Genomic DNA, 24,256 nt, shown 5'->3' on the forward strand with positions numbered 1-24,256 from the left:
CACTATGGAAAACAGTATGGTGGTTCCTGTACACACTAAGAATAGAACTGTCACATGACCAGCAGCCCCACTATGGGGTGTAATCCAAAGGCAGTGAGGTATTAGTATTGCCAGGAGAGATGCCAGCATTCCTGTGTCCAATTGCAGCACTGTTCACAATAGCCAAGGAATCAGCCCAGGTATCTGATGGATAAATTATTATACATCTATTTGTGTGTATGAATATATATATATAATATATAGGGGAATACTATTCAGCCATAAAAATGAAGTCCTGCCATTTGCAACAACATGGATGGAAATGGAAAGACATTAAGTGAAATAAGCCAGGCACAGAAGGAAAAACACCATCATGAGTTCTAATTCGGTAAAGCTGAAGAAGTCTATCCCATAAGAAAATCTCAATAGAGACTAGGAAGGGGGCTGGGCAGAGGGAGGCTGGATAAAGAAGGGTTACCAAAAACAGGAATTAGTCGTTTTAAGCACTTCATAGGGTAAACTATGCAGTGATTTTTATGGTACATTTTAAAATAACCACAAAAGCCCAGTGGTTCCCAACCCAAGTGATTACGGCTTGAGACAAATGTAATTGCCATGATTTGGCCATTACACATTGTATACATGTGCCAAATTATACTGCACTTGGTAAATATGTCCAAATATGTGTTAAATAAGGGTGTAGACATTTTTCAGCTGTTGTCACTGGCTGGACATCCATCCTAAGGCAGAGGGCTGACACCTGCTGGGTGAATGAGGAGATAAGGTGCAACAGGTGCCTTAGGCCCCCCGAATGGCTGGTCCTCTTCTGTCCCTTCGTTCCAGGAGTTGATCCTAATGGCATGGCAGGAGACCAGAGTTTCAGCACAACTTAGAGTAGCTGGGTGCATGGGTGCCTTGTCACTGTCTGTGGTAAGTTCTGGCGAAGGGGGGACCTCCTCTCCTGTGGCACCACTGGGTAAACCAAGGTCACCTGTCTGAAAAGCAAGGATGCACCATGGAGACATCAGCAAGGCTCTCCTAGGTAGACAGGGAGTTGCAGCATCCGGGCCCTCAAAGGTCAGGCCTGCAGAAGCTCTGCAGTCATGGACACAAACCACCAATGAGTGAGGATCAGGACTCTTCTGCATGGAAGCTGGAGGGGACACGCGCCCCTGCTCAGCTCCAGCTCCAGCTCCCCACCAAGGATGCAAAGGCCCTCCCTTGGCTCCCTCCTGCACCACATCTGTGGCCCTTCGGGGTCTCAGGATCAGAGGCGTCTTTGACCCCTCGCTGAGTTCAGTGCTGCCCTGAGAGCTCTGGCAGCTTAAGTTCTGGGCCCAGTTCTTTGCTCCTCTCACCCAAGGTGGCAGCTCTCCCTGCAGAGTAATTGTTTCTTTCTGGCAGAGCAGGGACCCGGGCTGCAGAAACTGTCCAGTCACCTCCCTACCCACATTCTATCTACATAGAAACTGTGGCTCCTACCCCAGCCATCTTGTTACTGGGCCAAGATCCTTGTGTGGAAGGCAGTTGATCTAAAACTTTTTTTTTTTTTTTGGTGGTACTGGGGCTTGAACTCAGGACTTCACACTTGCTAGGCAGGCACTCTTACTGCTTGTGCCACTCCACCAGCCCATTGATCCATAACATTTTTGCAGAATGGATGGATGGGTGGGTGATTGGGCTCTGCAGGGGAAGGCCCCTTGGTATCCAGTGTAGATGTGCTTTGGGGTCATAGGGGTGAATGACCGAATAGAAGGACATTTTACCTGGTCCAGAAGCCAGGCACCCACTGCTGATGTCCATCTCTCAGTTTCTTCCACTCGCCGTCCCTGGCTAACTGCCTGTCCTCGTGGATCCAGCCCTGGAAGACACCATTCTTAGGAGCTAGGCAATCTGCTCCACAGCTTGACCTCTGATGAACCCAGAGTATACATGCCTACTGCAGTAAATTGGATTTAAAAGTAGGACTTTGGGGCACTTGGAAGTCCTGTTCAGGCTGCTCCTGAGGCCATCCAGCATGTGATCACTTATTGTCACTCCCAGGTCCTTTCCACTCAGTCACTCAGTTGCTCTATCCCCTGGTCCAACCATGGAAGAGTCCGCTCCCAGTCCTGGCCACCAGATGATGGCAGTGTTTACAAAACCCAGGTGTCTGTCCTCTGATGGCCCTCCACACACACCCCTCACCCACCCAGCTTTTCCTACCCCGCCACTTTGGTCAGAACTGCCACCAGGCTCCCCTGAGATGACATGGGGAGGTGTGTGAATATGGTGAGCCACAGGGAGGTGGTTCAGAGCTCAAGGGGCAGGGTGTCCTTGGCAAAGAAGCAATTGGAAAAGGTTGTGAAAGCAGGGCGGGCGGGGGGCGGGGAGGCTGTGCAGGGGAGATGGGGGCAGATTTTTGCTGTAGGTAGCTGGGTTAGGCAGGGCACTGGTGTGGTGAGGGCAAAAGTCTTGAGGACAGGAGATGGTTCTTGTTTTCTCTCTACCACATCCCCAGTGCCTGCACCCAGTAAAAGTTCCACTGAGTGGAAGAGGACTCCATGTGGGCTCAACTGTGGGTAGTTTCCAAGAATCATGGTCCCCACCCCAAAAGTCCCCCTGAGCAGCTGCCACTATGAGGGCCATGTCTGCCAAGAAGGACCCCAATTCCAGGACCTCTGCTCCTTCCTCCGCATGCAGGGGCATCCTGGGCCTCCTGACCCCATCCCTAGTGTCCCAAGAGGTGGCCGCGGCAGACGCGGTTCCAAGCCCAAGAGAGCTGAAACGTCAGCTTCTGTTCTGAGTACTGAGCACGGGGTCAAGTGCTGCGCTTGGGTGGAGCGGCAGGAAACGAGGGTCACGTTCAGGTTCACCGAGGAGAGGTCGGGTGGCCTTCAATTTTGGTGGCGTGACTTAAATTGCTATTGGTGGCTTGAGCTCTCCCAACAAACCCTGAAGGAGGGCACCGGAGACCACCTGCAGTGAGGGATGATGGACGGGTGGCTGAACCAGCATCGGATCGTCCTATGGGAGACAGGGCTGCCCACTCCTTGGGAGCTTAGCAGGCCGCACTTTTGCTCCTGTAGTACTCAGGAGCCTGAGTGAGGCTTCAGATTCAGTTCCGGGCCAGTTGACCTCTCATGAGGGGACCAGTGTGGTGTGCTCGTCTCGGAGTCCTTGGCTGTGAAACCATTGGGAGGGTGGAGTGCAACGTTCAGCACGGGGCATGTGACTATCACTTCTGGTTAAGGGGAGCACCGTCCTCTGAGGTGTGGGGTCCGGCAATGTGGCTTTCCTCAAGAGCTGGGCCTTGTGGTTTGGATGTGGTGATGGCTCCCACCGCTACCTGATGGGAATAGCCTGGAGGTGCAGCGGCTTTTTGGAGGGCTGTCCTCCACCCTGCCTCACCCTCTGTCCCGGCACTGTGCCCATGCAGGCAGATTTTGATCAGTTCTGGGCAAAACCAGTCCAGAACAGAGGACAGCCACCCATACTATGTTTGTGTGCAAGGATGAATCTGGAGCCAGGAAAAATCAGCAAGTAACAGTAGGCTGGATCCAAAGAGGCCCCAAGTAGCTATGTGTCTCAGCCACAGAACTTCTCTGTGCTTCATCTCGAGTCAGGACATTGAGACCGTCCTCTCCTGGCTTAAAGCACAAATGGTTAAAAAAAAAAAAAAAGATGTAACTTGAAGGTAGAGAAAGGACCCATCTATTCCAACGGGGGGGGGGGGGATAGGACCACCTGTAGCAGGGGGCAGTTTCAACAGGATGAATGGGATCCTGATGAGCAAAGAGATGGATTGGCCTTTGGGCAGGGTCAGAGCCCAGGCAGTGTCTTCAGCCATGAGCATTCCATGACAAGACGGAGGAGGTGACAGGCTTGGGAAGATGGCTGGGCCCCAGTTAGGTGTGAAGAGTTCCTTCGGCTGCCCAGGTGTCTAGGGGAGGGGCTGGGCACAGACCAGGGTTTGCAGCTCCCCCAGCCAGAGGGTGGAGGTTGGTTGTGAGGGGGGACTGAGGCCAGGTAGTGAGCAGAGGTCCTGAACCAGGGCAGGGCTCAGAGGTGTGAGCAGCAGGCAGTGGCACTGGGGGAGGCCTGGAAGAATCCATGACAAGGGGGTAGCTGTGGCCAGTGGGGAGGAGCATGGCCAAGTGGAGAAGGAGCCAAAACACCCTACAGAGAGCATGGGTTTTCTGCCCAACTGATGGCAGAGCGAGCTGGGAGGGCGCGGCCCGTGACCGCTAGACTCCTTGCAGTCAGGCATTAGTTGTGTGGCCAAAAGTGTCCCCAGACACAGGGACCATGCACAAGGGTAGAGGGGAGCCACACAGTGCCATGCCAGGCCCAGTTCCAGTGTGTTAGGTACCTCAGGGACCTTCATGGCCGGGGTCCACAGCACAGGGAGAAGAGCCCCAGGGGCATGTGGGAAAGAGCCTGTACAGGTTGGGATGCAGAGTGACAGAAGGTGGCCAGAGGCTTGATGGCAAATGCCCATCATGGGCTGAGCTTTCTCCAGGTCCGTAAGTGGCACTGGAAGGCATCAGGGGAAGGGAGTTAAGGTCTGACCCTAAAGTCGAAGGACAGGATGGCAAGCAGGCGCGCCCTCTCCACCGTTCCTGAGACTCCCACTTCTTGGGGCATCTTGGTCCCATGTCCAGCGAGTTCTTTGCTTTCTCTCAACATCAGGGCACTGCTCAGTGGCATCTCACCAGAGCTAGGCCTCATCATCCATCACCACCCCTGCTGCCCGCCATCTGCAGGGGCGGAAGCTCCGTGCCTTCCCTGAGTCTCGGCTCTCGCATCAGCTCCGCGAGGGTGGGGGCTTGTTGCTCACAGCTGGATCCCAGCACCTACCACCGTCCCCGTACCCAGGGCCCTGGCTGAATATCTACAGGGTGGTGGAGGGGTGGGGGGCAGGGCACTACTCAGTTTTCCATCCCTGACAAAACACCTGAGATAGCACACCTAAAAGGAGGGAAGGTTTGTCTCACGGCTTCAGAGCTTTCAGCCCATGGCCCCCTGCTGCTTTGGGCCTGTGGTGACATCTCTGTCATGGCTGGAGTGTGTGGCAGCCAGGAAGCAAAGATGGGAAGGGGTGGGGTCCTAACATGTCCGTCAAGGGCACACCATTGGCCTACCTTCCTTCAGCTAGGCCCCACTTCTTAAAGGTTCCGCCTCGTCCAATTGCACCATTGGCCCCGGGACCAAACCTTCACGGTGTGCACGGATGGTGGAGTGTATGAGCAAGATGGCTGGAAAGGAGGTCTTCTAACCCGAAAGAACTGTGTGCTCTAACTCTGCTCTGTGACAATGAGCAGAACATGCGGCACAGCTAGGCTGGACTCTTCCCTCAGCACTGCTGACATCTGGGACTTGGTAATTCTTTGTTGTTGGGGGCTGTCCTGTGCTTTATAGGACAACATCCCTGGACAGCAAGTGGCGCCCAGTTGGTTGTATCAACCAAAAACATCTCCAGATACTGTCCAATGTGTTCCTGGGAAATCGGGAGGGGTGGCAAAGCGACCCCTGCTCGAGAAACATCGAGTCTTGCAACCTCCCCTGCTCAAGTCCCCAGTGGCTTCACACCTGCGGGGAGTCACTAGAAGCTCAGGCTTTGGTGCTGTCACTTACTTCTTTACTCATATTTACATTCCACCGTCCCCCAAGGCCTTTGGTTTCTTAGGGACCAGCTAGCTGCAGCCCCTGCTCAAGTCCAGTGTTGAGACAGATGTCAGACATTCAGCAGAAGGGGCTGGTGCTCCTCGTCCGCCGCATCACCAGGAGGAATTTCATATGTGACAAACAGGGAGGAATACAAGCAGCCCAGGAAGGATACGAGGCTGGAGAAGTACATCACCCCGTTGGCACTGCCCACAGCCGAAGTCAGGGGCCCCAGGACCAGGGAGACCAGGATCTGGGCCAAGAAGTACTGGCAGCTGAGCAGCGAGATGTCCACGCCCATGCCCCGCCGAGTGCCATCTGCATTGGATCCTGCAAACTGACCAGGAGAGGGACACATCAGTGACACCTGCCATGGCTGGTTGCAGGTTTCCTGCAGGCCCAGGAGGCCCAGGCAGAGTGTTCAGCCAAGAGATTAATATTTGTGTTGAAGGAATGGCCACAGGGAGAAGGGCCGTGACCAACGGGGGTGACAGGCGACTTCTTCCTCCAGGGCAAAAGTGGCAGGACACCTTCCCCTTCTCAGATGCCTGGGTTCCTCCCCTTTACTCTTGCCTGAAAGGAGAGCACCTGCGAGCCCAGCAGCTACCTGTGGTCCCATTCATCCATTTTCACCTGTGTCAGCTGGGATGCCTTGACACACCCCGAGATGTCCCCTGTGGTCTACAGCTGGGGCCTGACCTGTGTGCGGACTAGAGGCCCCTGGGGATCCAGCTCGGACAGTCCCTCCCTCTGCTCCCACCATGCTGGGGGAGCAGAAGAACAAGGCTTTGAGGAACTGTTTGGGCCCAGCTCAGGACCCCCCGTCACACACAGTCCTGACATGTTGAACTGATCCCATAGTTAACTGGGGAAGCGGGTGCCACTAGACGCCAGCATCCAGACACAGATGGGTCCTCTCTGGGAGGCAGAACAGCACTGTGTTCAGCCAGAGCCACCTGGAGGGCACCCACAGATGCTTGGTGATGGGGCATCACTGTGCTTTTGTGAGGCCTGGGACTCCTGGGGCTACACACAGTCCCCAGGGTGGGGAAGGGCAGTCCTTTTCCCAAGATTGGCACATTCATTTACACAGGGCAGGGGCACAGGCTCCAGGGACCTGACAAGGGGCAGTGGCCAGCCCTGAGATGCAATCCTGGGGACCACTGATATGACTGAGATGAAACAGACCTGTCACAGCTACGCAGACACTGGGCCTCCTGCTCCTGCAGGGCCCGTTTACTCTTCATGTGCCCAGGTCAGACTCCAGACTCCTTCAATCAGGGCCGGGCCTGGGAACCCAGGCAGTGCTGGGGCACCAAATCAAAGGGGTGGCCGGAACTTAGTGAGCAAGGACATGTTTTAATGCAATATTTTAAGATTTCAGTTACTGGCAAAAAATTTGTGGTAGAAATGTGACCATTAAAAAAGAATGAAGCAAGCCAGACATGGTGGCACACATTTGTAATCCCAGCACTTGGAAGTTGGAGCCAGGAAGAACTCAAGTTCAAGGCCAGTTTGGGCTACCCGGTGAGACCCTGTCTCCAAAAAAAAAGAGAAGAAGAAAAGAAAGAAGCACAGACAGATGCCACATGATGGCTAAACCTTGACACCACTGTGCTTGGGTCACTTCCTGAAATGTCGGTTATTGGCTGCCCTGGCCAGTCAAGGGATGGTGGCTAGGGGGTTTTTTGGGCTGAGGTGACAGGCGTTCTAAAACTGATTGTGGAGATTCTTGCCCCACTGAGAGCCACTGATTTGTACACTTGACTGTGTGAATCCTGTGGGGATTATATCTCCATGCAGCTGATAAAGAAGAATCCAGGCCAAATAAAATACCAACATTTTTTACAAAAACAGGTTCTGGGTTTTTTGTTGTTGTCGTTGTTTTATTTTTTTGTGTGGGACCGAAGTTTGCAAACTCACGCTTGCAAAGCAGGTGCTCTACCGCTTAAGCCACAACTCCAGTCCATTTCGCTCTGGTTATTTTGGAGATGGGGTCTCACTAGTTGCCTGGGCTGACCTTGAACCACGATCCTCCCGCTCTCAGTCTCCCAAGTAGCTAGGATTACAGGCGTGAGCCACCAGTGCCCAGCTGGGCTCTGTATTCTTCCCTTTGCCTCAGACTGCAACATAGCCTGACTTAGCACCATCACTGAATCTGTCTCTGTTTCAGATTTTCATATCTTGTTTCGTGCACTAATTGTGACTTTTAAAATCCTGCATCGATCCTGACTGCTGAGTTTTGGATGCTTGCTCTCCTCCCTCTGAGCCCCGCCCTGAGGTGCTTTGTTAGCGACCTAAGGGAAGAGGAAGAGGGTGGGCATCCCCGTCCCACTGGCTCTGGACAGAGTGGCCTGGAGGTGGCTTCTAAGGAAGCAGCATCCTGGCTGGTGTGTGACCTGGGCAGGTGCACGGCTGGGGTGGAGCATACTCAGAAGTGCTGTCCCCGTTCAAAGCTCTTCTCTCACCATGCTGATATTCTCCATGTTGAAGCCAGGGCCCCATGGATCACAGAGCCTATCCTGGGGACAAGTGTCAGGAAACAAGAGCGAAAGCACTCACCTTCTTGCTCTGGTAGTAATCACAGAGCAGTGAGTAGGGCAGGGTGCAGAGCGTGGAAAAGAGGATGCCGTAGGTGACGCAGAGGGACAGGACCACGTAGAGGTTCCTGGAGAGTGTGGCCAGCCCAGTGCCCAGGCCGAAGGCAAGATAGGCGATGAAGTACAGTGTACGGATGCTGAGCTGCTCCTCCAGCTTCTCCAGGATGGCTGCAGGCAGGGCAGGGTGAGCAGGAGACCCGGGACTGCTTCCCCGACACCGCCCTGGTGCTGGCCTAGGTCGCAGCGCTGGGGAACTGCCTAGCAGGCCGCTTGCCCCTCACCAGAAAGCATTCCCTGGGGGCGCCCCGGCAGGGCCACTGGATGGATTGCAGGACCCAGGTGTCCCTGCTCACCTGGCCATGCCCCAGGGCTTCTGCAGACCAAGAGGTCTTTGGGCTGAAACACTGAGGAGGTCAGGGATACGGAGGGGTGTGGGTCTGGTGGCAGTACACACACCAGGGTAGCCCCAGGCTGTCCTCAGGCCTTGCTCTGCCTTGCTTGGTTTGGGCAGGTGTGAATGCACCTGTCCCCTTGGGGCTGCCAGGTCTTTGTAGGCTGACACCTGCAGGGTGGGTCTCTACACCTCCGGTGCCCACCCTGGGCCCAGGGCAGTGTGGCCAGGAGGCCACAAGGACAGCAGTGCTCACCTGAATTGGGACTTTGTGTCTGCAGTGGCAAAGACACAGACCCTCTGTCCATAGCATCCTCCAGCCACCCACCTGGGAGCCACCCTGATGCAGGCACCTGAGTAGAAGGCAGCACTGAAGGCGTAGATGCACAGGCCCCAGCAGCCCATGGTGACGCCACTGTTGTACTTCTGATACGCTTCCGACGTGTGCGGTGCCTTCGGGTCCCCCTGGAACACCACCTCGCCCATGAAGTCCGTGTAGAAGAGCAGCATCCCCTCGAACGACAGCCACCCTGGAGGGAGAAAGGCGGGGACCTCGGGCCATCAAGGCTGTGGCTTTAACTGCTTTTACTGATTGTAAAATAATGAGTGATTTTTAATTGTCTCAAAAATTAAAGGATACCTTGCCACCCAGAGTCAACCTGGTGAAACCTGGGGTGTCCTTTGTTCTTTTATATCCCAGTGAATATATATATTTTTATAAATTTGAGGCAAGGCAGTGCGGGGAGCAGGTGCTCCAGCCACGTGGCGGGGGTGGCATTTAACAGGGAGAAATGCATCAGCAAGTGTAGTGCGGGGAGCCGTGGGATTCAGTCACCCCACAACGTCAGAGCGCCACTTCTCTGTCCTGTCTATCCTGCTCTGCTGGGGGACGCGGTGTTTGTCAGCCTCCTGAGCCCTAATGAATGATCAGGTGCAAGTTCCTGAGCTGTCAAATGCAATTCGAAGGCTTCCTGTCACGCACAGTGCGGAGACACCGCAATGCTTCGCCCTTCCGTGCTTGGACGTTTTCACCCCCAGCCCAGTTTTTGGCTATCGTAAGCCATGCTGTGCTGAATACCTTACACCCATAAGCTTAGTGACATCTTCAGTGGTGGCCTGCTCGGGACATGGGGTAAAAAGGCTGTGAACATTTGTCAGCCCCTTCCTGGTCGCCGAATCACCTCCTGGAAGGTGGTCCTGACTGGAGCCCCACTCTGCAGGGGAGCCTGACCATCTCCCAAATTCTCAAGAGATACCACGTGGTGTGACGTGCAAGCAGGGACTTTTGATGTCCCTCAGATGTCACCCTGTGGGTTTGAGAGCATCACAGATGTGTGCAGGTGGCCGGGAGGGTCTGTGCTGTTCACGTCTGGGCTCTGAGGTAAGGGAGGACACAGTGGGAAGGCGGGGTCCATTGCTAGGCTGCGAGTTCAAAGCTATGGAGCTGCAAGGGCTCAGCTCTGTGGACCCCAGCTGCGCAGCCACCCAGGAGAAGCGTTTGAGATCCAGAATTCCTGGTTCCACCAGGGACCGCCCAGGGCAGCCAACAGGGCCGCGCTCCACCCTTGCTTTGGGAGGCTAAGGGACGTGGGGAGCTCCTGGGAAGAGCGGCACCCTGCACCCCCAGAGAGCCGCGGACAGGCGGGGCCCGGCTCACCCAGGAAGTGGTTGACGCACAGGTTGCGCAGCGCCTTGGGCATGTTGCAGATGGTGGCACAGAGGTGCCGCAGGGACAGAGGCTGCTCCGCCTGCTCCCCGGAGCCCGTCAGCTCGCTCTCGTACTTCACACCGTTGAGTAAGATGTTCGCTACCTGTAACAGAGCCCCGGACCCGGCGTCAGAGCCGGGATCCTGCGCCAGACACGCCGTGCACACAGCAGGGACGGATTGTCGCCTCAGCAGACAAAGCACCAGGCACTCCAGGTGGGAGAGAAGACTCCAGGCTGTCCCTTCTGAGACCTGGGAGCAGCTCAGAGAGGAATTTCATCTCAAGCACACCTACAACGTGTTGCAGGACCAGAAATCTGTGCCACACGAAGTAGAAATCCGTTGAAAATGAAATTCAGATCACTCCAACCCAGACATCTCCAAGGCCCTTCTTGACCACGGAAACAGGGCGCAGAAGACTTACCTCAAGGTGACTGGGGGTGCCTGCTCAAAGTCCTCTGTGCAGGGGGGGCTGCCATCACACAGAGGACGGGGGGCCCACGTCAACATGAGCATCTTGACCCTCACCAGGGCTCGGGGTGGGGCCCAGGCACCCCACTGTCCACAGAGCCACCCCTGCCTTGGTTTGCCAACTCTTCCTGTCATGAGAAGTTCCACTGCACGGTGCCCTGCTTGGGTCTGGGTGTAGACCCCAGCCAGGAGAAGGAATCCCTCTGGAATTTCACTCTGGGGATGCTGTGGGGGTGGCACTGTCAGCACCTGGGTACTCCAGTGGGCAAAGGAAGTAGGGAGCCCACCGCGCTGGTTTCCAGGGCAACTGCATCACCAGAGCTCATCACGCTCGCCTACTGGAGGGAGACGGTCAGAATCCCACCTTGCCCCCACCTGAGCCCCCATCTGCTTCTATTCAGTCCGTGACTTTTACTTTCCTCAAAGCACTGGTGCATAAGCCACACTCCAGGGAGAAACGGGGGCGGGAAAACGGATGGCCACGAACTCCACAAGCGCACAGCCCTCTGAGCTGTGTGAAGGTGCAGACTGCTCCAGCATGGCAGAGGGCTGGATTAGTTACTCGGGTGTCATCAGAAAGGAGAATGACAGGCCCTTGACCAGAGCCATGAGGAAAGCTCTTGCCTTTGACAATAATGGCCCGGAGGGAGTGAGGGGAGGATGGCCACACTTCAGTGAGAGGGCAAGGGCGGCTGTGGCCCAAGCACAGTCTCCTTGGACCTCACTTCCAGCTACTTGGCCTTCAGAGCTGCGCCCCTGGCGGGACCCGTGCAGGCTGGATGCTCTCATAGGACCAGGGTGAAGCAATGCCAGCTCTCCTCCCGGGACACCCTGAGTCACAGGGCACAGAGCCCTGTGGCTGCTTTCAATAGAACAGCCTCCTCTCGGCAAGGAGATCCTCAAGCCACAGGTGCTGAGCGCTGTGACACCTCACCTGACAGCCAGCGACCCTGCGGCCAGCTGACATATTCCAAAAACAACTCCAACAGCCTTCTGGAAGGTTCTGTGCCTTTGTCCTTGACAATCAGCGTTTCTGTGACCGCTCAGAGTCAGCTAATGTCAAACACTAGCCTTAGTGACCACTGTAGTTGGAGAAGGTTCCAGAAAGGCTGCAGGTTTGCCCTGGGTCACCATCTTTCTTCAAGACTCGGATGTGTTGGCCCCGGATTCACAGGGCCCAAATGAGCTGTGCACTGGCGGTTGAGGGGAAGTGCGAGAAAGCACACTCACCGAGGGGTGGTCCCGACCTGGATCACCTCTGGGCAAGCAACCCCGTTTATAAGAGTTGTCGCCGTAATTCACGGCCCGGGCACTAAGTCCCTGATGGACGCCTGACGGATACCCGGTGGCTCGCCCGTCTGCGGGCCCGGCACGCTCAGGACTCCCGCGCCCACACGCGAGTGGAAATGGGAGTTTTTGAGTTCATCTGCGCGGAGCAGAGGAGCTGTGAACCCGCGGCGGACGGGACTTTCTGATCGACTCTCCCTTTGCCGTCTGACTGGTGATGGGGACAACCACACGTCGCCATGGGCCCCCCGGCTCCCCCAGCATCCGATTTTACCTGTTGGCTGAAGGTCACATTCCTTCTCCTGCTGGTCTCGGGGCCGCCTCCTCCTGTCGCCTCTGGGAGAGCCAGGGTCTGGGGTCTCTTCAAGATCCCAGAGGCCCTCGGCTTGGAGGTGTCCAGGGAGCCCACCCTCAGCAGGTCCCCGTCCGGCCCGGATGTCAGGGTCCCATCCCTCCTCTCCAGCAGTCCCTGGTCCTGGTGGTAGAAGCCATCGGGGGCCCGGGGAAAGCTGACACTGATGGCCTGCCTGGGGACGCTGCTGGGGAGGGTCAAGTAGTTGTCGTGGCCCCCCGTGAAGCAGTCAATGAGGACGTTGTCTATGTTGGCCGTGCCAAAGGACGACGCGAACTCGTTGATGCCCGTCAGGGAGCTGTCCCTGCTGAGGAAGCTGCCGTACTTGGGCGTGAGGGGGCTGGGTGGCGAGATGGGGCTGGAGAAGCTGGCGTACAGGCTGGTGGCCGTGTGCGCGGGGAGGATGTCGCTGGCCCCCTCCTCCACCAGGACGGGCGGGGAGGGGGGCAGGGGGAGGCTGGGACTCTTCATGGCTGTCCTCTTCTCACCCAGGGGACGCAGTGGCCTCTCCGGGATGCTGACCAGGGTCAGCACGGTGGTGACACTCAGGGTGATCGCGGTGAAGATGTAAATGACACGGAGCTGGCCCCCCAGGGCTTTCCCGAAGCTGGTCCGGTCCCAGTGGATTCCCCCGACCACGTACCCGAACCCTCCTCCGAGGCCTGGGGAGAGAAAACGGCGTCAGTCCCCCTCCTGCCGCGGGCAAGGAGCCCCAAGGAGAGGCCGCTCCACTTTTCAGAAGGACACGAAGTAGCCCAGTCCGTCCCAAGGACCTCAAGAAAAATGAGAATGGGAGTCCAGGGCGGGCCCCTAGGGGACACTGTGTCTTGCCCCCTAAGGTCACCTGCCAGCACTTCCTGGTGCTAACCCTGGGGCTGGTTCCAGAGCAGGTAGCACCAGGACCTGTTCTGCTACCTACACAACCTACTAGGGAGACAGACATGAGGGTCTGCATTGTCACATCGTCCTCCAAGTCCCCCACAGGATTTGGTGTCGTGTAAACACGTCAAGACCTCATCTCGAACACGCAAGCACACACATGCACGCGGGGGCTTCCCGTGTCATCTTTGCACTTGGTCGCCACTAGGAAAGCCACCCAGTGGTGACCTGAGGTGGCTCTGCCTCTCCTCCAGCTGGTGGGCCGCTCTCAGGATCTTTGAGGGATGCTCGGGCCGCTGTGGCCTTCTTCCACGGCCCCAGGGCACCAGCCGAGTGGCCGAGCCACCAAGGCCCAAACAGACGTGGGCGCTGCCCCCGGGCCCAGCTGCAGCAGACGGCGGTCCACCTCAGCTTTGCACATCCCGGCTGCACCCGCAGCCTCCATGGCCCCTTCGTGGGTCTGTGCTTTATCTTACTGCATTTTTTTTTTCTTTTGGTGGTGCTGGGGTTTGAACTCAGGGCCTACACCTTGAACACTCCACCAGCCCTTTTTTGTGTTGGTTTTTCAAGATAGGGTCTCCACAACTATTGACCGATCTGGCTTCGAACCAGGATCCTCCTGACCTCTGCCTCCTGAGTGGCTAGGATTACAGGCGTGAGCCACTGGCGCCTGGCTTTTCCTTTCATTTTTAAAAACCCTCTTTTAACCACTATTTTATTTTCTGTAAACATAGCCCTCAACTGCTACTATAAGTGGGCCTTTTCCTTGCATGCTATTTGCAGCGAGGTAAGTGTGTGACACAGGAAAGCCACAGGTTCTGACCGGTGTGCAACGCTGACAGCGTCTCATCCTGCTGAATTCTGGATGTCAGCCGCTTTGCAGGGGCAGTCGCAGAGCCGCGAAGACTGCTCTGACCTCCGGCCAGACCAGCGGCTCTGGCCCTGCAGGGTCAGTGCACCCCAGCCTCCATGCTCACCGATAGGGATGGGCCTCATATCCCACTGGACAGGCGTGTCCACACACACGCACACACACGCACACATGCACGGCTTCACGCTTGCCGAGCAGGCGCTCTACTGCTTGAGCCACACCTCCAGTCCATTTTGCTCTGGTTATTTTGGAGATGGGGTCTCAAGAGCTATTTGCCTGAGTTGGCCTCGAACTGCAATCCTCCCAATCTCAGCCTCCCAAGTAGCTAGGATTTCGGGCCTGAGCCGATGCCCACACACTCTTGATCCTCAGTTCGTGCGTAACCGCTCGCCAGTGTTCACGGCACCTCTGACACCATTGAAAGCTACGCACAGAACAGCGAAAAACTGGTGACTCGGGGTGACGCTCTGCCTTCCTGCTTCAGCCCTCAGAGCCTGAGTGTCTTAGTCAGTGCCACGTTTTCTGCTGCTTTTCGTTTGGTACTGGGGATTGAACCCCGGGCCTCACGCAGTCTAGGCAGGCACTCTATTTCTTGAGCCATGCCCTCAGTCTCTCGTTTATATTTTTGCTTTTAACAGAGGGCTTCATTAAATTTGCCTGGGTTGATCCAGGCTGGTTTTAAACTTGAGATCCTCCTGGCTCCGCCTCCTAAGTGGCTGGGATTACAGATGTGCACCACCACACCTGGCCATTTTTAGCTGGTGTTTTCACTGTTTCAAATGGCCCCTGGCTTAGTGCTGAAGTGCTGTGCAGTGTTCGGGGTGCGCGAAGGTTGTGATGTGCCTGACACCCGAGTTGTGTGAGCTTCATTGGGGTGTGAGTTACGTGCTGTGAGCCGTGCGTTCTGTGCTAATGAGCTGACAGTACCTATTAAACAAACTAGGTGCTGTCTTTAAACAGAAAGTCAGTCAAGGCTATGTACTGACCAACCGGGTGAAAATGTGACCAGACGCTCCCAGGCATCCAAGGACTCAGAGCAAGGACTCAGCGTTGGCTAACACGGTGTACGCGTGTCCTTTGCAGCAACGTAACGGCTGCAAATAATGAGACTCAGCGATTTACGCTGTGGATTTATGTGCACGTACATGTCCGCAGATTGTGCGTGCCACAGTTCAAATACTCAGAGAAGAACTGCATCTGTGCCAGGCACGTGCGGACTTTTCTCCTGGCATTGTTCCCCAAACAGTACGATGGCTATGTACGTCGTTAGGTAACCTAGGGATGAGTAAAATACGTGAGCTGGGGGAGGGGGGTGGGCTCAAGAGCAGAGCGCCTGCCTAGTAAGCGTGTGGCCCTGAGTTCAAACCCCAGTGCCGCCAAAAATAAAAGCTCCCAGCAGAAGGTGTATGGAAGGATGTACGAAAGCTACACGCAAGGGCTGTGCCGCCTACATACGGAGCTAAGGGTCCTGGGGCCAGTGGCCAGGGGCGGGATGGGCGCGCTTGGCCGTGCAGGTCCGCGCGTACAGACCATGCCGAATGTCGCTGTTGGCACCCACCGAGACACTGATCTTCAGCCACCTCAGCGCCTACCCCCAGATCTGAATCTCAACAACCCAGTTTTAAGGCAGGGGGTGAGGGAGGGAGGCCCCCCGGAACCCGCGGCCCTGTGAGGGTCGCTCACCGGCCAGGAGGGCGTGGATGTTGAGGCCTCTGTCCTGGTCGGCCGGGCCGCACACGTCCATCATGTAGGCGTGGCTGGGGTTGTCCGCAGAGTCCGCGCTGAAGTCCATCAGCACCACCCCGCACACGGTCAGGAGGATGCCCCACTTGTGACTGGACGCCGTGTCGGCCAGGGCGGCGCCCACGTCCCTGCCATTGAGCAGGAGCGAGAGCCCCAGCAGAGCCCCTGCGAACGGAACAAAGTCACCTGGAGGAGGCGCACAGCAGCTCCGCGCGCTCAAGAGCCTGGAGAACTAACGCGGGGTTAGCGTGAGCCGAGGGCCACGGGTTTTGCACTTGGCCAGTCCGTCAAGCAGAGCAGCAGGGAGTGCACCTTGTTCACTCACTGAAAAACGTTAATGACTCCCCAGCACCAGCAAAAAGAGTGGTTTATTCTCGGGGCTGGGTTGGGGGCTCCCTCCGCCACAGCAGTGAGGGCCTGGAGTGAGTCACTTTGGGAACTGCCTGGCTCAAGACTTTCCCAAAAGGAAGAAGTTGGGGCCTTTTTTTTTTTTTTTTTTTCCATTTTATTTTCATGCTAGAACAACAGACCTATGGCCAGGACAAGAATGAAAGGGCGTCTCCTTCCAAACCTTGAGGTACATCGGTCACTCCAAGCACCCAACAGAGGCTGCAGCAGGAATCCTGAAACAGAGCAAGCTAATGTCATCTCTGGGGTCCCCAGAGCACTCCGGGCCACTCAAGCAGCCTCGTCACACTGCCCAGGCACCTGCCCTCCAACCAATGCACCCAAAGGTAAAAAACGATGGAACTGAGTCAGCAGCGGAACCCTAGGCTACGCAGGAAAGAGATACAGACTCTGGAATTGTCTTCTCAGTTGTCCACTTTGGACCCTGCAACTTAACTAAGCTGCCATGACCTTTCTTGGGAATCCAAGAAATTCCATGACCTCCTAGGCCCATATCACATCCAGCTTTACAGCTTGGATTCTTCCGTGATGGTTTGGCTAAAGTGGCAGAATCCTCAGGGTCTGCTTTAGATAAAGGAACTTAGAACATGGGTATGACTGCCATACCTGTGTATTCCTTCAGCCCCATACTAATGTGGGGAACTTAACTCTTGCTCCTCCATTATCCCCCGGGGAACCTCAAGCTGCTTCATCCGAGGCTCCAGAAGCTCCTGGAGACTTCTAGAAGCTTCCAAAAGCTCCCAGATCCATCTGGCAGCAGGGCTAAGTGGGGGCTCACCGAGGATGGGGCTGATGAACCACACCAGGCTGTAGAGCTGGTCAGGCAGGCCCATTTGCAGGAGCACTGGGGTCACATATGCTGTCTCCATGGCATAGCTGAACTCGACACCAAACAGGATGGAGCCATTGAACAGCAGCTCCCTGATGGACCTCTGGGGGTGCAGGTCCCCAAAGTCCACCAGCTCGATGGGACATGGGGTGTTGGGGGGCGGAGGCGGAGAGGGGCGAATGCACTTCCTCCTCTTGGGGTGTCGCTTGAAGTTGTTCGCCCGGTGGCTGATGTGGCGGGTCACAGACCCCGAGTAGCTGGAGACATGAGCCCTGCAGAAGTCCTGGGGGGCCAGGCCTGGGAAGAGGGTGTCCCCCGGAGGGCTGCTGCTCGCTGCGGGAATCATTGTGAGCAGGGTGGCTGCGTGTCCCTGTGAGGAAGCCGTGAGTGCCACAGTTACTTCGTGGGCCCCCAGTGGTGTTCCTACACGACTGCCCACATGCTCTTTCAACGTGGGATCCTTGAGGATCCAACACTGTCCCCTGGGAGCCACTGCAGGCCCTCCCCCCGCTTCACATCAGCACAGCTCATCTGCCCAAGGAGACCAACCTGATGCTCTCTCCCTGCCTGGAGAAAGGCCCCCTGTCCTCAGGTCCCCTCGTGACACTCCAAGGCACAGCCCCCAAACAGAAGCTCTGTCAGAGCGGTCATGCAAAGACCCTCCTGCAGAGCGGCCAGCAGCACCGTGGTACTCAAGGACTTGCCCATTTCCAGGACTAATGATGCCCTTCCCTGAAGGTCCCAGGGGACCAGAGATGGGAGAGGCCAGGCATGAGACAGAAACCACCTGTGGGCACCCTGAGTGTGCACTCAGGGTGAGGGGACAGCCCTTCCTGCCCAGATCGGAAAGTTACAACTGTCACCTGGGCTCCCTTGTGTGTGTATTTAACCCTCATAGGAGCCAGTGTGACCAGACGCCTGCCTCAAAAGCAGCTAAATGGCTTGAATGCAAGCTGGTTCCTTTTGCCACCAACTGGACAACTGAATTTTCAGTCAAGTTAGGAAACTGAGACTTTTGAAATACCAGAAAATGTTCTCTTTAAAGAAATGGCAATGGTAGAGCGCTTGCCTAGTATGTGCTAGGCCCTGGGTTCCGTCCACAGCCCTGTAAATAAATACAGAAATACAACAAACCCATTCTCAATTTATTTATTTTCTGAGTTTTCACACTGGCCACAGTGTGACTTGGCAGTGTGCGGGCCTCCTGGGCTTCCCTCCATGCGTCCTCTGGCCTCTGCCCCCTGGGGTCCGAAATCCCAGCCACTCAGACACCTGTTCCCAGGCATCCAACTGCTCTTCACTGCTCTGTGACAATGCAGATTCTACACATTCAAAATGTTGACTTGTGTTTCCTCAGCACAGGGAGAGGAAAGTCAGAGGGAGGCTTAGAAACACGGGCCTGAGGACGCTGCAGGGCTCTGTTGGATCTCTCTCATCACCCTCCTCCTGCCTCACAGAAAGCACTGGACTTAGTCCCTTTGAAGTCCTTCCTGGGAGGTAGACCCCAAACCCGGATGACTTCCCAACCTTGATCCATTTCCTGACGATGAGGCTTATCTTTTACCAAGATAAACATTATAGGCGTTCATTCAAAATTAGTTTTAAACTTCAGTTTTAAGCCCTCGTTTTCAAAATTAACATCTCTGTCACTTTCCATACCACACTATGGCAAATCACTAATCACACTATTGATAACAGTTAATTTCTTTATGAATCACTCTAAAATTCCACTCCATATGTGTATCCAAACTTCACCACCCCATCTACTCAGGAATTATTCTTCTCTTTAAAAGGCAGCAGTGGTGGAAATGATTGGACCTAGAGACACCCTAGGAGGATTCACAACACTGTGTTAATCCAGTGACCTATCCATCCACACATTCATCCATCCACCATCCATCCATTCACCCATCTGCACATTCATTTACCCATCCATCTACCATTCATACATCCAACCATCTATCCATCCATTCACCCATTTACACATCCATCCATCCACCCATCTATCCATCTATCCACCGTCCACTCACCCATCTGTACATTCATCTACCTATCCATCTACCATTCATACATCCACCCATCTATCCATCCATTCACCATCCATCCACCCATCTATCCATCCATCCACCCATTTACACATCCATCCATCCACCCACCCACCCATCTACACATCTATCCATCCATCCACCCATCTATCCATTTATCCACCATCCATCCACCATCCATCCATCCATCCTCCATCCATTCATCCACCCAACTATCCATCCATCCGACATCCATCCATCCCTCCATCCATCCAACCTGTCTACATATCCATCCATCCATCCATCCAACCTGTCTCCATATCCATCCATCCATCCATCCATCCACCCACCCATTTACACATCCATCCACCCATCCACTCATCTATCCATTTATCCACCATCCATCCAGCCATCCATCCACCCATCTGCATATCCATCCATCCATCCTTCTTCCATTCATTGTTCTAGTCAACCATTCACACACTCACCTACCTATCTACCCCTCCAAACATGCATCCATCTACCTACCTATCCTCCCAGTTGACAAGAATACCAAGGCCCAAGATACTGAGGTCACAGAGATAAAATAAAGATATATTTTTTGCCCTGAGTTCTGTGAAAGAGTAGAGGAAAATTGTATAAAAGACAGGTAATCAGCCGTCAGCACAATGGGATGTGGTGAAATAAAGCCATCAGGAAGGGATTAGCAGAGGATGGAGGACCCTGAAACTTTGGTAAGACGTAGATTTTTTTCTGGGAGTGACAGAGTAGAGACTCACTCTACTGTCACATCTATAAGTGACTCAGCTTGTGACCTTAGAAAAATGTCACATTTTCCTGTAAAACAAGAAGAGATGGACCTAAGAACTATGTAGCTAAATAATACTTCATTTAAAATAGAATTCATGTGTGAAGATTAAGAGGAAGCTGTTCAAAAAAGCTAAACTTGATGAGTTTCTCTTTGGGCTAGCTCAGGTGCTTCTGCAGCTCAGCCTGTCAGCTGGCCAGCCCTCCTTGCAAAACTCAGGAACCAGCCTAGGTGGGGCTTCATTCACTAAAAGCAGAGAAGTAGCACCAGTTTAAACAGACATGGTAAGACCAGCTGGCTGTGACTCTCCCTGTTGGTCACAGCCCACATTCGCCTCTGTGGGCACACAGTGCCTCACCCCCTCTTTCCCATCAGCTGTTCTCCCCACGAGGGACACTTGGAGCCTGTGCCCTTTGATTTTGGGATGAAGAACTGTTCAGAAAAAACTCCTCTTTGGCAGAGGCATATTTTTGAGAGGCGCACTTTCACAACGCTACTTGAACTACTGGATGGCCTGGTCCCCACCTGCAATGTGACAAGCCGCCATGGCCTCCCACCACCCCCAGCTTCAAAACACGGCTCAGAGCCTGTTGAGCAAAAGGGAAGATTTGCACCCCCGGCACCTGAACCAGAACTCACCCCAAGCTTGAAGAAAGTATTCACTGAGGGTTCGCCCTCGAGTTCAAGGGTCGTTTTTGCCATTTTTATAAAATACATTTGCTGGGCTGGGGGAATGGCTCAAGAGATAGAGTGCTTGCCTAGCAAGGGTGAGGCCCTGAGTTCAACACCAGTATTGCAAAACATAAAATAAAATCTCTCTCTGTCTCTCTCTATATATATTTCTTAAAAGTTCTTCGTGAAAGTTTATTCTAAGAATTCTTTTTTAAAATTAATTTTCAAATTTGCTGTGAAAATGAAAATTAAAATAACAAAATAGATCTTTTTTTTGTGGTGCTGAGGTTTGAACTCAGGGTCTCACACTTGCTAGGCAGGTGCTCTACCACTTGAGCCACTCTGCCAGCCCCAGAAATAGAATTTTATTTTATTTATTTAGGTTTTTTTTTTTTTTTATTGTTGTGCTGGTGGTGGTACGTTTTGGCATTTACAAAAGTTCTTACAATCCATCAAACTTATTGTACTTGAATTACCCCCCAGAAATAGAATTTTAATACAGTAACACAAGTAGTCACCAGGCTATCTTTATCCCTCCATGACCATTTGCTCAGTCAAAAGAAAAGGCATACGGATGCCTGGGACCCCCACGCGTCACACGCAGGCCCTCGGAGTCTCCAGAACACTGAGGATGCTTAAAATGATGGACTTCCAAACTGCACAAGAGTAATGTAATCTGAATGCTTAAAATTATCCTGCCATGAGCCAGTCCATTTCCTGGATTCCTTCTCCTCTTCTCTCTATGAAAATCACCTTCCTGTGGGGGAAGGGGCCTTGCTGAGACCATTTCCCTTTCCCGCCCCTTCCCACCATTCTCAAATTTGCTTCTTCAAGGGAAGTCTTTCCAGGCCCTTACAGGACTCTGGGGCCTCAGGAAGGTGTAATTTTAAGCTAGTTATTGAATTGTGGCCCCTCGGTCACATCCATCTCCAGCTTGTCCCAAAAGCCCTGACCAGGCACACATTGAACTTGGGCTTCCTCTGTGCCCTGTAAGAGCTGAAAACCATCAACATATGACAGCTCCAGAAACCAGAGAGGTCATTTACTGTTAAGGACAGAATGAAGGGAACTGCCGACAAGCCTCCTGTGTCAACCTTAGCATGTCACTCTTGGCAACAGTGACTCAGATGGCAGGGATATGATAGGGTGCTGTCCATAAGTCACCTGGGCATCCTAAAAATGGTTCTACAATGGCCCCTGGTTAGCAAGAAGGCCCAGCCTCAGGCAGGAAGTGAACCGGAAGCTGATGACACCTGCCCAGGTGGCCAGGAACAGGCCTCGGGCTCCAAAAACACACCAGAAGCTGGGGACCAATTCCAGCGTTTGATCCCGCTGCCAGCAAGGGTGAAACAACCTGTCACCAAACTGCCCCCCCCCCCGCCCCCGCCTCTGGGCCTGACATCCCGCCCGCAGGGGGCGACACGGGCTCTGTGCACAGTTTCATGAACTGGGCAGCCAGGAGGAACAAAGGTCTCCGTGCCAACCTCGAGTCCCAGGGTTGGTACTCGGATCGCCTGGGGCCTAAGGCCGCACAGCGGCGGGGCCGGGCGCGGGGCGGGGCGCGGGGCGCGGGGCTCGGGAGGGGACGCGGGTACCTGTGGGTCGAGGCGGGAGGCATCCCTGTCCGAGGCCGGGCTCCTGGCGGCCCCGGGCGCAGCGCGGTCCCCGCCCGGCCGCCCCCCGCCCGCCCGAGCCGCTGCAGCATCAGCCGCGGGGCGGGGCCGTGACGTCAGCCTGCATCCCGCGCGCGCGGCGCCCGCAGCGCATCCTTAAAGCGGCCCGCGGCCCGCGCCTAACGCGGGGACCACCGGGGTCGCAAAGGCCTCGGCGGATGCTCGTGGTCCCGCTCCGTCGGCTGCAGTCGTGTTGTAAATCGCTCTCCGGGCCCCACGCTGCTCACGAGTCTCCTTCTGAGTTGAAAAGACGTGCGCGGTGACAAAGAAATGTCTGCGCGTCCATTTATAAATGCAATTGTGTGTCCTGTGCATCGTCCCCACCGCGCTAAATGGAACGGTGGGTCATAGCAATATCACGCCACCTTTGCTTATTCACTTAACGAACTTGTCAGGCGGCCGAGCTGTGCCAGGCAGGGTTCTAGGGTTCTAGGCTTGGGGGGTGCAGCTGGGGGGATGAAGCAAAATGCCTGAACTCCTGTGGAGTGGCCTTTTCACATGAAGAACAAATAAAATAAATGAACAGTGAACCAGAAGACAGCATGCCCTCAGAGGGCAGAAACTTCAGCTAGACAGGAGACCAAGTTCAAGGGAGCTACTTTACATTCTGGTGAAATTACTGTGTGCTTGAAGATCGAGGAGAGTCGATTTTACCTGTTCTCACCACCAAAAAGTATGTGTGGGGAATCATATGTTAATTAGCTTTATTTTGCTAGTCCCTAATGTACACGTATGCCAAAATTTGTTGTACACAGTAAATACACAAAATTTTTTACTTACTTAAAAAAATAAGGGATGAATTCAACTATGATACATTGTAAGAACTTTTGTAACTGTCACAATGTACCCCAGTACAACAATAATTTAATTAGAAAAACAAAATTAAAAAAACAAAATTTAAAAGATAACAAGAGAAAGGGGTCAGGGAGTAAGGAGCTGGGAGAGGGAGAGATGTCGCAGATTTAAGTTGGAGAGTTAGAGGAAGAAGGGTGTGGAAGAGGTGACAGACCAGCCATCCTGACATCTGGGGGGAGGGGTCATGTCAGTCACTGGGAAGAACAAGCGCAGAGAAAGACCCTGGGGAAGAAGTGGGGGGCTCATCAGATACTTACACCAAGTCAGTCTGCACCTTGCTGTGAAATTGCAGCACAGGGATGGCTACAGAGGCAGCAAATGGCTGGATGAAAGGTGACATTGGGGTATTGGACCCTGCTGTGTAGGTGGGGCTTAAGGAGTCCTTCTGGAAGTAAGTTGGGAAGGGGACAGGTTCTAGACAGATTGGTCAAGTCTGCAGAGGGCCCTGTGAACACAGAACTGCAGGAGGGCCAGAGACTGGAAGGGAGGGTGCTGGAGAGAAGCAGGCAGGCCAAGGGCTGTTGTCTTTCTTTTTTTTGAGGCAGGGTCTTGCCTCAGGGCCCAGGCTGGCCTTGAACTCTACAGGTGCTGCCACTGTGCTGGCTTAAGTTAGGTGATTCTTTATTTTTTTTTTTACTTTTTGCGTGGTGAGTTTGGAACTCAGGGCCTTGCCCATGCTAGGTGAGTGCTCATCACTTAGCTACACCTCCTGTTGTCATTTTCTAACAGCAAGGAGAGGCCCAGAAAGCTTGACAGAGGCAGCTGCTGCCACAAATCATACTCCTAGTTTGCCAAGATCATGGAACTCAAGGAGAAAAATGGATTAGAGAACCGAACCAAGCCAAAAAACAAAAGCTAAAAAAAAGAAAGAAAGAAGGGAGGGAAGAAAAGAAGAAAGGAAAAAAGAAAAGAGAGAAAGAAAGAGAAAGAAGGAAAGAAAGAAAGAAAAAGGGGCTTGAGGTGTGGCTCAAGTGGTAGAGCACCAGCCTAGCAAGTGTACAAGGTCCTGAGTTCAAACCCCAGTACTGCCCACAAAAAGATTAATCCTTTGAAAAAATACCA

General features: G+C 54.2%; 1 protein-coding gene across 4 annotated transcripts; it reads right to left on the reverse strand.

Annotated features, from left to right (window-relative positions):
- Positions 1 to 551: 551 nt before the first annotated feature.
- Positions 552 to 22,369, reverse strand: Slc45a1 (solute carrier family 45 member 1). Of its 4 annotated transcripts, XR_012450130.1 has the most exons (11): positions 22,262 to 22,369; positions 17,112 to 17,532; positions 16,456 to 16,548; positions 15,866 to 16,090; positions 12,355 to 13,094; positions 10,274 to 10,427; positions 8,970 to 9,146; positions 8,188 to 8,393; positions 5,103 to 5,962; positions 1,746 to 1,840; positions 552 to 974 (listed from the first exon to the last, which is right to left on the reverse strand). XR_012450130.1 is itself a non-coding variant. In XM_020186609.2 (9 exons), exons 2-9 carry the CDS (start codon positions 17,506 to 17,508, stop codon positions 5,696 to 5,698), a joined length of 2,259 nt encoding a protein of 752 aa, XP_020042198.2. In that variant the 5' UTR covers positions 17,509 to 17,532; positions 22,262 to 22,369; the 3' UTR covers positions 552 to 5,695. The 4 variants fall into 4 exon arrangements, 1 of the variants encoding a protein (XP_020042198.2); XR_012450129.1 differs by having other exon boundaries at positions 1,746 to 5,962; XM_020186609.2 differs by having other exon boundaries at positions 552 to 5,962.
- Between the last annotated feature and the right edge of the window lie 1,887 nt (positions 22,370 to 24,256).

The sequence above is a fragment of the Castor canadensis genome, chromosome 7 (assembly GCF_047511655.1).
Source record: "Castor canadensis chromosome 7, mCasCan1.hap1v2, whole genome shotgun sequence".
NCBI lineage: Eukaryota > Metazoa > Chordata > Mammalia > Rodentia > Castoridae > Castor > Castor canadensis.

Coding starts and splice junctions, on each gene's coding strand:
- Slc45a1 (XM_020186609.2), bottom strand. CDS start 17,508: ATGATTCCCGCAGCGAGCAGCAGCCCTCCGGGGGACACCCTCTTCCCA. Junction 9,147..10,273: donor GTGCGTCAACCACTTCCTGG/GTGAGCCGGGCC, acceptor TTCTCCCTCCAG/GGTGGCTGTCGTTCGAGGGG. Junction 5,963..8,187: donor ATTACTACCAGAGCAAGAAG/GTGAGTGCTTTC, acceptor TCTCCTGGTCAG/TTTGCAGGATCCAATGCAGA.